The sequence below is a fragment of the Pterocles gutturalis genome, unplaced genomic scaffold, assembly GCF_000699245.1.
Source record: "Pterocles gutturalis isolate BGI_N339 unplaced genomic scaffold, ASM69924v1 scaffold37443, whole genome shotgun sequence".
Taxonomy (NCBI): domain Eukaryota; kingdom Metazoa; phylum Chordata; class Aves; order Pterocliformes; family Pteroclidae; genus Pterocles; species Pterocles gutturalis.
In genome coordinates, this window is record NW_010121742.1 from 10,887 (window position 1) to 27,361 (window position 16,475).

General features: G+C 40.4%; 1 protein-coding gene across 1 annotated transcript; it reads right to left on the reverse strand.

Moving 5' to 3' along the window:
* Positions 1-931: 931 nt before the first annotated feature.
* GNB1L (guanine nucleotide binding protein (G protein), beta polypeptide 1-like) lies at positions 932-16,268 on the reverse strand. Its single transcript, XM_010077343.1, has 4 exons — positions 16,110-16,268; positions 12,261-12,359; positions 7,359-7,574; positions 932-2,477 (listed from the first exon to the last, which is right to left on the reverse strand). Exons 1-4 carry the CDS (start codon positions 16,137-16,139, stop codon positions 2,211-2,213), a joined length of 612 nt encoding a protein of 203 aa, XP_010075645.1. The 5' UTR covers positions 16,140-16,268; the 3' UTR covers positions 932-2,210.
* Positions 16,269-16,475: the final 207 nt, after the last annotated feature.

Here is a 16,475-nt window from a genome sequence, read left to right on the forward strand (position 1 = left end):
GTTGATAAAAAAAAGGTGCACTGATTATACAGCTTAAAACACAGGGCCAGGCACTCTCCTGAGCAGATGGAGACTTGGGTTCTACCACTTACTGAATATTTATTTATTTATAATGTAAGTAAGTGGAGAGGAGACTAAAGCCCAAACATGTTTCTACTGGGTGATGTCCTTTTAAAAATTAGTGAAATTCTGCTGCACATGAACAGTTTCACAATCACCTAAGTTCTGCTTGCAAAGCACCACTCCAAGGGGAGACACCAACCTCAAGGCTGCCTTACAGGCTTCATATGTGGCGTAGTATGAGACAGGACAGCCAAAAGGAAATCTCTTTGCAAGCTCCCTATGATGAATCTCTGGACCACACTTTATTTATTTATTTGTTAATTTTTGTCAATTGTGACCTACTTTAAGAAAGGGGAAAAAGAGACAAGAAAAGGTTCCTTCCAGCAGCAGGTTTGTGGAGAAGGACCCTGTCTCATTCCATAAGGCTGCTGGCCTGGAGCCCCCTGTATAGTGCAGGCAGCTCATCCTGTGTGTCGGAGGTGGATGAGGGGTGGAGATGGAGCACTTACCATCTAGGCAACTCTGTCTGGTAGATGTAATGAACACCAGCACCTCTCCTTGACTCAGGATCGCTCAAAATTAGGCTTTAACTTTCAACTGCAATGTGATCCTCCATGCAGCTACCGAACAGTAAAGAAATAATCAAAGAACTGCATTATTTAGAGTGTCATCACACTCCAAAGTGTGTAGGGCCAAGTTTTATTTAGAAAAGCCTGGCAACAGTATCCTGTGTCTGTGTTTTAATGGAAAGAACATCGGGCTTTGTGCTTGACTTCTATTCCAGCACTGTTCTCTACCTGTAAAGCACAAGCTGGATAGCAGACCACACCTTAATTTGCTTGTGTTTTTTCTCTGAAACAATATCTATAGTCTTTTGACATTGCTGTTCACTACAATGCTGGTGAGTTTTTCTTTGATGTCCAGCTCTGTACAGAGGCAGAAACAAATATTTCCAGTAAAGCACCACCAGGGTATAGCCTGGACAGAGAACACTTCAGTTTGTAAAGCAGAGTTCTAGCTTCCAGGCCACTTCCTTTTTAACAAACTGGCCCTTGTTAATTGCTTCAGTGGGACAGTTGTAACTGCAACTTTGTGACTGAATACAACAGTAAGATGTCTGTGAACAGCCTGTTGTATATCTAATATGTTTTAAAAGAATGCAAATGCTGCTTCATTATTCAAACAAAAAAAACCTTCATGAATGAATTCCAGCTTCCATGGCCATAGAGATGACAAGTTAATGGAGCCATTTGCACTGTGTGGATAAGGATTTATCCATGCAATTCCCCTAAACATTAATGGGAGTTGTGTAGCTGAATCCCAGACTTGCCTTACTGAAACTTACCCCTAACTCTCCAAGGAGAAGGGCGCTAATTGGATTGCTGAGTTTAAATCCTTCAGCTAGTCAGTCTATGGAAAGGATTTAGCACTGGCTCTGTAAAGGCTTTACATAGCTTTGCAGTGCAGTGCAGGGGAAGATTTTTTTCCCCCCTTTCTTTCTTGTGATTAATTGTGAGGCTTGAGGTGACAGGAGACACAATGAAATTCATAAATGCCAAAGGCCGTCCCTAGTCACATTCCTGGCTGTTGGTTTAAGTTAGAAACTGACAGAAGTGTGAACAAATCAAGGTTGTTCTGATAGCCTTTCAGTTACTGGGAAGAAAAACTAACTGACAATGAGAAACCACTGGAGGTGGTTTAATGGGTATAAATTTTCAAGAAAGAGTGGTATTTTACACTGATTTAGACTCTTGGATACATAAATGACTTACAACCAGACATATTCTGCCCCCACCGCAGTCTCGAGGGATTCCAGTCCTTTTTCACAAAAGAAGCTATTGGCACAAGTTACTTAAGCAACCTGCCAAAGAAAAGCTGTTGCAAAACCTGTAGCAGAACTCAAAGTGACTTGTTCTGTGTCTTCATTCATGACTGGCCTTGCTCTGCTTGTTATGAATTTTAAAAATCCACTTCCCTCTTTAGAAAACAAGACTTGCAGCTTGAACAAGCACCATAAAAATTAGCCTAGGACTCTGACTTCAACCTGGAAATACATTCTGTTACTTCCCCACATCCAGGTTTGAATTACAGTGTAAAGAATTCTTTACCAATCTTTGTTTTCCTAGTCCAGGACAGTGCAGAACATGTCACGTCTGAGTATATATTGACCAGATACTGATGCGGTGATCTTTTGAGCCAGCTGCCAGCAGTCTCTCACTGGGGTTTTTGTGATCTGAGAAGGACACAGAATGGACAGTTGCTGTGTGGTAGTCCAGCACCGCTAAGGGCTTCATTTTTTTCCAGCCAAAGATCCTGATGCGATGATCCCACCCTGCTGTTGCTAAAATCTTCTTGTCTGGACGGATGGTGATATCAGATATGCCAGCGTTGACAAGTTTGTGTGTTTTGCAAACCTATGTGAGAAAGTTAGAGATGAGCTCTAATTGTTCAAAACAGAAGAAATAAAAGAATCTTTTGGTATTTTAGAAGGTATAGTGCCCACCCCTATACACTGGTATCGCACAGGTAGTATGGAGCTTTTCACCACATGGTGGATGATGCTTTAGTGAGAAAAATTATAGAGATGGAAGAGACCTTAACTTGAGCCTATCTATCTCCAGCACCATGCTCTAAAAATAAAAGCATCCCTTGTATTTTTTTAGTTTATACTGCATTTAAAGCTGTTTATATTCAGTCACAAGTGAAGCTGTGAGTCAAGGATTCAAGAACGAGACAATACAGCTTTGTTCTTTTGTTCCAGCTATTCTTGCATGAGTTGCAATGTTCAGAGCTATGGCCATATATTTTCCCTGCTTCTGCAATATTCCCATGCTGAGATTCTGAGCTGATGTGTAAACTACCTGCTACTTATTTCTACTACTGTGGCCCCTCACAAAAACCCCAATAAGCTGTGGTAGCATTTACCACAGTCTTGAGAAAGGAATGCTTCCAGGAATTAGGTTACAGTGTCAGGAAATCTGTATTTCTAGTACTCCTTCCCAAGAGACTTTTATTTACACCAAATTCCAAGAAGGGGATTACGAATAAGTTATTGATTTCAATCTTGGAAGCCTTTCGTTACTGTTTGGAGACTACTGGGGCACAAGTTTCTGAGGGGCACAATTAAATTGTAAGGCATTTAGCTTCCTTCATGAGGCACTGAGGCTGCACAGGACTTAGTCCTTGGAAAGAAAAGTTTTCACTTCACTGACATGAGAGGAAAAGCTCATAATGCGCTTTTGCTGTTTTCACCTCAAGTAACTTGTATTAGTCAGCAGGCTGCTTCTGAAACACAAGCAGTATATGCACCTGTGTGTGTGTGTGTGCGCATGCGTGCCTGCATGTTGAAAGAGCCTAGCTTTTGTCAGTGTGGAAAACACCTTTTGAGCCTGGGCTGACCTTGAAGTGCTGTTATTTATAAGCACAACTGGAAATGACGTGTTAATGCTACCATCTACTTAAGACTGAATGTGTAACTATCTTCTACCAAAGCTTAATATAATTCAGTGCATGTTTTAATACAGTGTGTGGTGTTTGCTTTTTTCTGAGGTGGGAAGGGATTGAAAAGCATATTACATCTGAGCAGCTTTCCTCCTTGAAGGACATTCCATGGTGCATAGTTAGTACAGGATTATAAAGAATATGTTCATTGCAGATAATTTATCTAGAATACTGGCTGTAGGAAAGTAAGATGCCAGAAACGCTGGCCAGAGTTGGTTTCAGATGCAGCTGAACACATCTTGTACTCTTATAGGCACAAAGCTAGAAGCAATTATTTTTCAACTATATAACAAGTGCGCAGCTACTTAAACAGCAAGATCTGTGATTTGACGAGAAAAAAAGACAAAATGAAACTTGCCATGCTTCTTGCATGCTCTATTCGTGCCTCTTTTAAAGAGGACCTGACGAATGTGTCTACAACCAGTGCAGAACAGAGGACAGCAAGTTTTCCTCCAGCCTGATGAACAGGAGGAGGCTGAATGTGGGCCTCTTTGTGGGGCTGCTACTGTAAGACCTGTGCTTTTTGCTAGTCCGTATGTTCTTCCAAACTCCCCAGTTACGCTAATGTAGCATGGCTTCAGTAGGATTTCTGCTGGTTTATGTGTAATGGCAAGGGAAGGATTTATTACTTACATCACCAGCCTGGCAAATGTAAGAGGGCCCTTACTCTGTAACTGAGATTATTAGCTAATGGCTATAACCAATCCCGGGTGTGGTGCTTCCCATCATTACTGTCAATTACGTGGGCAAGATCCATACAGCAAAATTAGGGTGACTGGGAGAAATTGCATGTCATCAGCAAGCTACAACTTGAAAATGAAGCCTAGAATGGTGATGCCTTTTGGCTATGGAACATGAGGGAACAGCAGGCATTTGTGCATGATCTGCAAATACAAGAGGTGAGAGAGAAAAACAAAACAAAGTAGAACAACTTGTTCAAGGTATATGCAGCCAGGTGAAATCCTCATGCCAGGATTTGTGCCATCCCGTCACTTATGGGCAACTACGGTGGTCAAATGCATACCAACATCCATTTCCTAACCAGAAAACCCGCTTGCAATTAAGGAAACAAAGAGGTAAAAACAGGTGAGCTGCTTTCAGCCAGTCATGACCAAGGACGCTTGCATCTACTAGCAGATGCATTAAGAAATTTTGACATGCTGAGGCCAACAGATATCCACCCTTCCCTCCTTAATGCATGCTACCTATGATTTTTTTTTAATCTCCCTCTCCTACACCCAAATGATGTCTTTAAGCCCTATTCTTATTAGCAAAATAGACAAGATAGCAGCAGCTTCAGCATTTGAAGAAAAAACCTCAAGCAACCCAACCAACAAAGCTTACACGCTTACTTATATTACAGCTTATAGAATGTTTTCTTGTCATATATAAAGGAACTTCTGTGATTATCTGATTTCTTAGTTCTGCTTTGTTTATTCACCTGCAGAAGCTGTTTACCTCCTACATTCTACCACAAACATCATCACATAATTATATTATCTTGTCCAAATCAGAAGGCTCGTAACCAATCCAGTAATTTGCTGACAGTGATGATTTCAGCAACTTTCTTGTAGAAGACAATACACCAGCCTTTCCCCATAGCAATAAACTATGAAGTTACCTTCATCATCTATTCATTGACACACTGGAACACTGCCACTTAAAACAGAGCTGAAGTACCATCATTGCGTCATTATTTCTCCAACGGCAGATAGCTATGCACCACATTTACTTATTAAAACCTCTTAGAATAAAAATAATGTGCCACTGAGTGGCTTTCCAACATCTACCATTACCTCAGGTACCTGGAATGTCAGAAAAAAAAATCCCCATCTGGTTTATATTATTAATGCAATAGTGGAAAAAAACTTTAATCTATGTCCTTGACAATCTCTAGTGCTCATATGAAAGATGCATTTTATTAGGGCATTCACACTATGCATGAAGCACAGAAACATGTATAGTTTATAATGCTTGGCATTTGAATTTCTGATAAAAGCTACTATCTCTCAGTGTGATGTGCTGAAGATGTAACTAATCCTACATCCCCTGGGAATTTGAATACCCTGTGGAAAACATTGCCTGGAATATTTCAGGTGAACAACTTTTATTTTCCCCATGAGTCGTACCTGTAGCCCTGCATTATTGTTAGCTCATAACTGAAATGTGCTGCGGAGAACAATATTTTCTTTGAATTTAAGAAAAAAACTATGTTATAATTAACCTCTCCAACACAGGAGTATTTGAAGCCTTAAAAGTCTGTCATGATGTCAGATTTCTGACACTGTGGCCTTAGAAAACTAGTCTCAATACCAAGTTTCTTACTGGGACTTAACTGCTCACCTTCCATCTGCCCTCCTGAGCTAAAGACACCAGGTACAGGGGAGTAATAGTGACAGGAAGGCCGAGGCAGGGAGAGGGCAAAGATGACAAAAAAAACCCCCCTACATCATGTAAATTGTGTATCAGACTTATTAAAAGTCTTCTTTATCACATTGGCTTGGAATGCCTTCACTACTTATTCAGAGTCTGCAGTGCCTCTTTTACTTCATGATGTCCTGTTGCTTATTAAAGTTCAGATGGTCTCACTGGTGAGTGCTGTGTCCTGCAAGCCTCATCTCGGTTGGATGCATTCACAGTACCTGCACTGGGCTCTTAGTGCCCCACCAAGTGCTAGGTCTGTGGTGATGCCTAACAGATTATACACCTTCACAGTGTCCCCCAGGTGATGAGTCACTGCTGGATGGCCAAGCACTTGTTTTTCTTCCTGTAGCACTGTTCAGAAAACAGCATTAACTTGCCACACTACCTAAAAAAAAAAACTTTCACAAAAGCTGCAAGCTGGAAGAGCAATTATTGTTCTTCCTTGAATTGGTGTATCCTGCAGCTCTCTTCTCAAGGATGATATGGGGGCACACAGGGGCTGGTTCAGGTCTTCTTCAGTCTGTGTTCAGGGCACAACTGCCACGTGAAAAAAAAAAAAAAGGGTTAAAGCAGTCAGCAGTGGAGAGGCTATCCATGGGCCATTTTAATTTTCATGAGCCTTTATTTGTGCACTTCATTTCCACACCTAGTTAAAACCTACTTAACCCCTTGGCACTGTTGGAACAGTGCTAAAGTTGTCTAGATTAAGCAATATTTATTGCCATTCACTAGCATAGTCTGGACTAGTGATTATGAGACCTCCTTCTAAACCAGCCGTTCCAGGTATGAATAGCTCAGACACAAACTGATTTATCCAATTAACTTATTTTCTCCGTCTCCGGCTAGGGCGCTAAAGGTGCCAAAAGAAGCTGGTTGCCTAAACCTCATGTTCTCTTGGTGCTAGCTGGTCTACTCCTAATCTTTTTGTTTGTGAAGTATTTAATGGAATATTTCTGTCTTTCCCACCATGGAAAGAAAGCTCTCTCCATTCAAGCAGAACCTTTGGAAAAGCAATCCTTTGTTTCTCATTTTTATAACTCATTTATAATGTTTAGGACATTCTGAGAGCTGGATACTACTAACGTGATAAATGAAGATACAGAGGCAATGGCTTGAGTAATGCTAGGCTTGTGTGCCTGTTGCAACTTTGGTAAAACCAGAAACATGTGAGAGAGGTTTTTTTCTTCTTTTTTTTAAATCCTCACCATCTTTTGCTAAGTCTAGTCACATAGCACAGACATTCTAACCAGTCTGTGATTAATTAGCTAGAGATCTGCAACAACTCCTCTTCATGACTAAATATTTTTTTAGTCTATCAAACTGTTAGTGCAAAGTGGGATAAATGACACTAGAGGGCCAATGATGCTGACCTGGAGGTTCTGTTGTTCATTGAGGCTCCAGATGCTAAGCACCTTTTCAGATGAGCCCGAGATCCCCTTGGCCTTCTCTGAGTCAAAGTCAAGGCACATCACTGGCTCCTGGTGGCAAACAAGTTTGCTCAACGCTTTTCCAGTTGACAAATTCCAAAGGACCACTGATCCATCTTCATAGCCAGCCAGAAGCAAAGGTTGTGAACCACAGCCGAGCTGATCAAGGAAAAAGTAAAACTGTTTGAGAAGTAAATAGTCTGTTAGGAAAGTTATCATCCCCAGGTCGTTTTCAGTCCAAACACCTAGAAAATAAATGAAAATGCTGACTGGCATAGAAGTGAAAAGTTCAGAAGTCTAAATGTCAAATCTTGATGGTCCATCCACTTACAAAAAATGTTACTGGATAACTGCTGACATGTGCTTATGGTTTTTATATCTACATATAAAATTCTATGTTTTATATGCAAAATATATAAACATATAGAAAATTTATCTCTGAAAATCCAAACTATTGCCCTCTAGAACACCTGAAAAAAGGCTGCCTGAACTTTTCAGAAGCTTTACTTCATGGCCTGAACTTTGTGCTCCTTAAAAAAATTACTTAGAGCAACTGAGTTACTGTCAAGCTACACAAACGTGTATGGCACTGAAAGAAGTGCCACGTTTAAAGATTCCAGTTTCACATTGCCAAGTGTAGGGTTACACACAGGGATCGTTTACCCAAGTGCACCACCATGCTTAAAGGTAAACACTGAACCTCTGGTCAGGAATCTCTGGGTGAGTCACCAAGGGGTTAACGGCCGCCCGAGTCCCACTGTAACCAATTGAAAGCTATTTTGATTAATGATGTCACAGGCCAAAGGGCATGGCACCCTGGGCAGACACCTAATTTATTTAAGCCTCTGAAATAACTCAAAGAAGGGAACATTACTGGATTACATGTCACACTTAAGGAAAATATTCATCATTGCTCCAGCCAAAAGACTAATGACCCCATAAGCAGTAACTAGTAATGTGAGTGAAGATGCAGATCCCTAACGAAAAGCAACTACAAAACAGGCATCTGTTAATGGCAGTTATTTCTATAATAGGAGAAGAAACACCAATATAGACATGGGGATTACCACCACCTCATGCAGGTGCATCTAAGAATGGTATCTAATAGGTTATTCAGCTCTTTCCAAACACCATCTGATCCTACAGGATTGTTTGCTTGGTATTCAATTCAAAATAAAGGTAAAGGACATTTATAAAGAATTAATTTTTTCTGGTATCACATTATTGAATGAGGCTCTTCAGACTCACTGGCTGTCAATGTCATGATACAAGCTTGCAGCGGCCAAAGGCTCACTGCCTCTATTAATGGTCCAGCTATTCTCCCACTGGTTATTATTTGTTCTAGGGGGAGTTAAACTAACAAGAGATGGGTGGTCTGGGCAATAAGACTGCTGAGTAAAAGCCTCATGTTCTTTCTCAGATTTATTCAGTCTGAAGAAGTGTTTAAATGAGGAATGTATCTCACTGAGTGGAAAATTGCCCCTTAAGAGAAGGAAACTAGGGGGAAATCCCCTACATCATCTTTCTGAACAGGTCTGTCCACATCTGGGATCCTGCAGCAGCCTCATTACTTGCTTTAAGATCCCTTTTCTTTTGAAAAGGTAGGGAGCATGCTCTGGCTAGAAAGGCCCACAAAGGTCTCACAATGCCCAGAACTGTGCAGAATTTTTCCGTCAAACTTTTTATTTGCTAATATAACATCAGAGCAATGAATATATGTCAAATATATGTGAATTAATGTTAACTCATCAGGTATTTTGTATGAAGAGTACCTGGCTTTTAATACCAGGGAAAAGTTTAAAAAAAATCTGAATGAAACAGACATTCCAGATTTTATTTGTAGTGAATAAAGGGTAAAACCTTCAAAGCAAAACAAGGTATTTTATAGGTACTTCAATTAAGTTTTAAAAAAGCCCCCAGCCTGGGCATTAACACCTCTCCCCCCCCCAGTTATTTGTACAGCTCTTCTATGAGCACAGGGCTCCTCCAGCCCCTGGGGCTCTACAGAAGGTACAGCGTTCATTAGCCAATGAAACAACATCTGGATGGGCAGGGTCAGCTCCTCTGCCTTACTCAGATGCAGATGAGACAGGTGAGTGCTCAGCACTATGGGAAATGCCAAGCAAAACCTTTTTTTTTTTTTTTTTTTTTTTTTTTGGTGCTGTGGGTATCTTAGCTTAGATTTGAAAACGAGTAATTTGCAAGTGAGATCGAAGATTGATCTATTTTAAAAACAAAGTATTGTTTTCTATGAAATGAAGGTCTCCCACGCTTCTTCCTGACTTTCCCTAACCATATGAAGCGTAATATTTCAATAAGTACATGTACTTGAACTTAAACAATAAAACCTATTGAAAGCTCAGGGGAGCTTGCAGTTTGATGCCTGGACTCACCAAGCAGTGGTTCACAACGGCCTATTTATTTCAGTTCCTAATAACAGACACTTCTGGTGAAAAGTCTTGACCATTCAAGTTCTGTTTCAGTGGAAGAATTAAATGATAAATTATTGTTCTTCCTAAGCAGAACATTTTGTTGTTGCATTTGGATAACTGTCAAGGAAGGAAGAGAAGGTGATCTGCTGTCAACTCAACAGGAATAATTGCTATAGTTTATATAAATTAATAACTCTGTGTTTCCAGTTTCTACATGTATTATTTCTGTTGAATTATTTTGTTTACACCATTACGCAACATGATGCCTTCCCCAAGGAGTACAAAAAAAATTAAGGGAAGACTATCCTTACTCCTGCAAATCCTACTCCACCCAATTAGTAATAGCAAGAAGGTGTGAAGCTGAAGGTACAATGTATTTAAGAATATGAACCATCACAACGAAAAAAAAACATTAAATGAACTAATACTTTTAAGAACAAACCTAGTAAAATGAGTGGAAAAAAGCTTTGAAGCAACAAAATAAACAGCTGCAAGCTTTTTAACTGCTTAGGAGAAGCCAGTGAGGCTTAATCCACAAGCCTAACATAAAGCCTCAGTTTCTATTGACTCTGCTGCTGGTAAGGTGCGTTGTTTCCCTGATATGTGGATCTTTTTTTATTGGCATGCAGAAAAATATGTTGATACATGGCTGCAGCCCCCACACTCTTGTTGGACAACAACCCTGAGCATACTTCCTTCAGACCATTATGTGGCTCTTTCCATGTCAGCTTCTGTTTCAACTTGCTAATTTACTGTGCCATAAGCAACGTCAAATAGTCTCTTAGGCAACACGTTGCCCATAAGTGATGGGTTGGGGAGTGCTCCTCTCCCACGTAAGTCTATATTGCCCAATGCAGTAATGTACAAAGAAATCCTGGACGGCCTCTGTTCAGGAAGGAGTGCAGCTGGGTTAGCTCGTGTTCTTCTGCTTTCATGGTTACAGGGTTACTCAGTGAGCCACTTCCAGTGAAACCACAAAACAGAATGCAGAGCATCACTTTGGTACACCCCATATAATTATTTGCCCTTAATAGCATCCTCCTCCCCCATGCTTTCAAACCAAGTTGCACAGATTTGTAAAAGAGCAAGTACAGCTGTGAGACTGGAAGGGATTAGCCATCCTTGCCTGTTGCAGTCTAGGAAGCTGTGGTGACTTCCCAAAGCCAGAATGTGCGTGGAATAATTTACCTCTCCCAGTTCCCAGTCCTCTGCTTTATCCCCACTGGCAACAAAATTAAAAACTACATAAAATTAAGACTCTGCACCTGCTCTGCTTCCTAGAGGAATAGCAGTATTAATGCATGTAGAAAATATGGCAAGACAGAGGACTTTTTATATGGGCAACAGAATTTTCAACACCAAACATTTCCTCAGTTATCTTCATCTTATTAAAAAATGTCCAGGAGACAGAAAGCCTCATTCATTTCATTGAGCACTGAACCCTGATTGCATTTTTATGAGAAACTTTCTGTTTAATAAAAGCCTAATCAGTCTATTTAATTTTCCTTCTAATTTTTTTTCCAAGTTTTTAATTACAGCATGGGACTTGAACTGTGGCCTCTCCTACTTTTGTCTGAAGTCATCAACTGAATTCCTCTAGACTTCAGTTGGTTCAGGACCTTAATTAAAGACACTAAGGCCTCAAATTCACAACCAGTTGATAATTTTTTTCAACTGAAACCAATATAAATGCTCAGATGAACGTGCAGGAATAACATACTTGAAATCAGCTCGGATGGTACTGCAGACCTATAAAGTATGTGGTCAGGGAGTTAAACTGGGAATCAGCTTTGCCACCAACTCTTTGGAGATTTAGAGCCAATCACCTAAACTCCTCCCTCCCCTTTTGTATTACTTGTCTTTCACGGTTGGCACCCCATAAATATTATTTGCTGATTACTCTGCAAATGTGGGGTTTTTTCATTAACTGCTTTTATTCACCTTTTTGTCCAAAATCAATACAAGTATAAATATTTCATTCCTATTGTACATCTGGAATAGAAATGTTCACAGAGTGCTTCCTTGTCCTGAGGGCACTGAAGTGAATGTAACTTGCCATTAAAATCACTGCTTTAAAGTAACCCAATCACTTCTCATCATTCTTAATGCAGCGAGAAACCATATCAAACAGCTGGCTATGGCAAGTCACTCATTTTCCTCTTGATTGATGCAAAAACTGTATCTGTCCTAAGGATACAAAGCTTTCCCTGAGCATTTGCAAATCTTCCATTAAAGCTTGGAAAGCTCTGAAAGTTACATTAAGGATGTTCACAAATCTTTCCCCCCTTTAATAGTATAATTACTTGATTGGTTTGATAATAAATCAAAATCCAAGTGAAGAAAGATTCATGTGCTTCATATAAAATGAATCACAGGGAAAACATTTCACAATTAGCAGGCGCTCTTGCCTTACCTGCCATAACTTCAGACACATGGGCATGCCCAGCTTGGCACCCACCTCTGGCTTCAAGGTACAGACTGATGTCTTGGATGGCAGCTCCAAAACCTGAACCTGACATCAGGAAAACAAGAGCATTTGGTCAGGCTCCAGGTCAAAATTCTGCTGTTAAAAACACAAGTCTTTTAAGGTGATTAAGGCTAGTAAAAGCTCTTCCAGTAAAAACTGTCTGGAGAGAACCGAGGAATGCATGCTGAGTTGGAGCTATAGGGGAATCTACAGCTATCTACATAAATGAACTGTTTTAGGAAAGACCAGACAAAACTGCTAGAATGAATGCATCCTCTTCTTCAACTCTTCTATTTAATCTGTATTATGGTCGTCTTTCCATACAGTAGATGATACTGTGCATACACTAGACAATATTGCAGACTGCTTAATCTGAAAACACTTCCCTGTTTCTTCTCCCTTTCCCCTTTTTCCATCTCTGTTGGTAATTTTTTTGTTGTATTAACTTGTGGACACTTGCATTGTCTCCTCTGTTGTTGTCACTGTAACACAGAGCTTGTGTGGAAATACAGGCAATATATATGTAAGGTGGATCTTTTGTTTTCTGGCTGACTGCACTAACAAAATGTAAACCCAGAATTATCTGCTAATGCAGGCTGAAGCACCGATGGCATACAGGTATTTTTAGCACAATAGTGCCTGACCCTATTCAAAGCAGGGTCAGACAATATTGGGTTAGACACCTGCTCTCTGTCTACACAGCAGCTTCCACTGTTGCTTGCACTGATGGCAATGAATTATGGATTTTTTTAAGTGTTGGGCAAGTCTTTGCCAAGGAAGTAGCTCATTTCCACCTCGGGATGATGGCAGGCAAGATCAGGGGAGTCTGCCTTTGCAATCTGGCACTGGAAGGTTTTGAATCTCTTGATTGACATGGAAGTGCCTCACTCTGGGCTGATTCTCAAGCCTGGAACGATGGAGAAACAGAACTTCTTAGGTATCAAAAACTTGCTGGGAGGAACATTGCTGTTTCTCAAATGCCTACTTAATCACTAAGGTGATCTTTTATTTTAATTAAACAATAGTCTGCATTATCTTGTAAAATTAAAGGACTTCAAGCATTTGATAAATCCAGCATCACCAGCCATTCTAGGCTATTTCAGAATGTGCAAAAGCCCAGCAGTGCTGTTGGACAGCCCCAATCGTGTGAACTTCCTTAAGCATCTGAGATGAGGTATTACACAAATATGGCTCCTCTGGGAGCCATCAGTCAAGACCACGGCAGCTGCGATGGCTTTCCAATCCCATACCTTCAGTTCAAAGCTTGCCAGAACATCTTCCTATTTCTAGAGGTTGTCAGCCAGCCTGCCAAAAGCCAGCTGCACTCTAGGACTGCAAGTCGACAGTGTACTAAACAAACACTTTCTAAAGACACTTAGCAATGGAGCAGGAAACTGTTCTCCAGATTTGAGGAATGGAGGCTACAGTTAAGAGCCATCCAATATGTCGACCAAACCTATGAACAGACCAAAGTTTGATCATCTGGGAATTCTGGTTCTTCAGAGCTACACTCTTTACAAAAGATGCTTTTCTCTTGGTAAATTTCTTGCTATCAGCATAATGACCAAATTAGCTATTGCAGGAAAAGGACTATAAATATGAAGACAACCTGCTCTCATCTTGTGTCTTTCATCACTGGCTCTCCAAAGGGCATTGCCTCCTAGACAAGACTGAAACTGCAACTTTTACGTAATCAGGAAGGATAAGTGTGCTGTGATAAATGCACTTCTGCGGGTTTAAATTAAAAAAAAACCAAAAAAACCAAAACCAAAACCAAAAAAACAACTTCCTCTGTTTTACCTTGATTAAAAACGGATGAACTGGTACAAGGGCTACAGTTGGGCTTGCAAAGGACAAAGAAAAATGCAAAGATGAGAAAAGCTTTTGGCAGAAAGCAGGCAGGCATGAGCTGCCTACGCTAGATTGACAGTTCTAGAGACTGTCTGCATTAGAGGCAACTGAGCCTTAGAAATAAATACTATTTCATATATTTTGACAACTGTAACCTAAAACTTGAAGTCCTGTGTTTATATTGGTTTTGCTTAATAGGAGAAAGATTCGCCTTTGCCTGAGGTTAATAGTGTTCCTGGGTGGCTAAAACTGCCCACAAGGAAACACACCCTTTTTCACATTAATAAAGCTTTTAACATGTTTCTGGCAAATTGGCAAGAAAAGTGCATGTAACTCATAATTGGTGATTTAAATGCAATCATGAACAAATAAATGCCTGTTCAGATCTCATTATTTATGGACTGAACCTGTTTTAAGACAAAATTACTCTTTTCTTGGGCACCAGCCAAGCATAAACACTTATTAAGTCTTAATTTTAATCATAAGCTGCAAATGTACTGCGTCTCACACAGTGCTGCCTATTTGGAAGCACCATATATTATGGGAGCTTATGTGAATTTATTGAAACCCGACACAGTTCTAATGTAAAGGTTCATACACAGAGTGGAACTCTTTTACCTCAGGAGACAGCAAATCATTATCAGTTTGCAGGGCCCAAGCAAACAAATGAAAATAAAACAGAGAGGAGCTGTAAGAGACATTGGGGTAAATGTCTTCCCTCTGGATCAGATTATTATTTAATTCTTCATTACCAGAACGTGTGTGTGTACTCTTTGCCTGACACAAAAACTCTTCTCCGGCTGACAAAAGAATGCACTTGTCAATTTTGTTTAACTTAAATATTATTGAGCACTGCTGTAAACCGGAGAGAGTTCTTTGTTAGATCAGAACAAGGTAGGGGACTTAGAATGGCTGTATTTACTGGGACAGTGGTTGTGTCTACAGGTTTGCTCAGTTCCGTAAAAGGCTGAACATTCTGGCTGTGGGCCAACAAAGTAATTAAATATGTGCTTAACTTCTGAATAATAAAAAGTTCACATTTTCTTGCAATATAGGCACCATTCCCACTTATTACTTTGCATATAAAATATGCAACTTTCAGTTTCAAGATATGCATCCTGTAGTCCAGAAAAGCATGTTACCTTTTATACTTAGGAACAATTTGCAATTAGCTACAGTATTTCTGTTCATATTTATGCCACTTTTTTATTTTTTCATATTTTTGACATTTTGATGTCAAGTATTTGAAATAATTTATTTTAGTGGGATGTCCTCAAATAGTCCTTCAAAGAAGATAAAAATACGATTTCTACAAAGCAGAAGTGGAAATTCCCAACAAAGCTGTCAGTCAATGATTGCTGTGATAATGGGTATTAGATGTGGACTTATCCAGTAGGAACTGAAGCGGAGCCTACAATTATCTCACACTGAGCAAACCTCTGGCTGCTAATAGTAATTCAACTATTTCCAGCCGAAGTACCAGTTAAAGAATTAGCCTGGGGTGAAAGACCATGTATCACATTACAAATCACCTGCACCTCCCCTTCTCTCACCAAACACGACTTTCAGCTTCAGATGGAAGATGAGTACCTCCATCTGATGACAGACTTTCTGACCATTAGCTCCCCAGAAGGACTCTTGTTCCCCTTTAACAGTATTCAGCAGCACCAGAGGAGTTTTCAAAACTCCTGCACATGAAAGACCAGCAGCAGCTGCAAATGCTTAAATGTTGGACAAATCTTGAGGTGGTATCCTTGTTACTAGAGCATGAGTCATATGATTCAGTCAGCTCTCTGGCAGGTAAAGTTAGTGATTAGAACCCCCAAAGGCTCCTTGTTCTGCCGTCTCTTGAGCAGAGAATTTGAGAGCAAGGATGTTTCCCCTCCTGAACGATCTAATTTCAAAAGCAATCTCCCAAGCACCAGAAAAAGAGATACTTCCTACCTCCTCCAGGGCTTTGGCTGCCATGGCCATTAGCCAGCGTCCCTGTGCCACCTTTAACAGAGAGCATCTGCAGAATCCCACATTCTCCGTGAAGACAGAATCCGTCACTGAAGTCCGTCCCTCTGCTAAATCCCACAGGCAGATCCTCTGGTCACGACCCTGACTGTTGCAGTAAAATAAGTTATCCATGGGCAGCAGGTCTGCAGAAGCCTGGCCTCCCGTGCGTCAGTATCTCAAAGTTTGGTCTTTAACATGCAGTGAAGGAGTGAGCTTAGTACAGCTTCTGCAGGGGTATTAATTAGGTTTTTCATTAACTGTGTGGGAACTCAGTACCACACTGAGCCCACCACCCTTCTGCTGACTGCA

What these genes read in the sequence shown, in the direction of transcription:
- GNB1L (XM_010077343.1), bottom strand. Translation starts at nt 16,139, where the DNA reads ATGGCCATGGCAGCCAAAGCCCTGGAGGAG. An exon ending in CAGCCAAAGCCCTGGAGGAG is followed by an intron (nt 12,360 to 16,109) that starts GTAGGAAGTATC and finishes TCCTGATGTCAG; the next exon opens with GTTCAGGTTTTGGAGCTGCC. An exon ending in TGTGTCTGAAGTTATGGCAG is followed by an intron (nt 7,575 to 12,260) that starts GTAAGGCAAGAG and finishes TTCCTTGATCAG; the next exon opens with CTCGGCTGTGGTTCACAACC.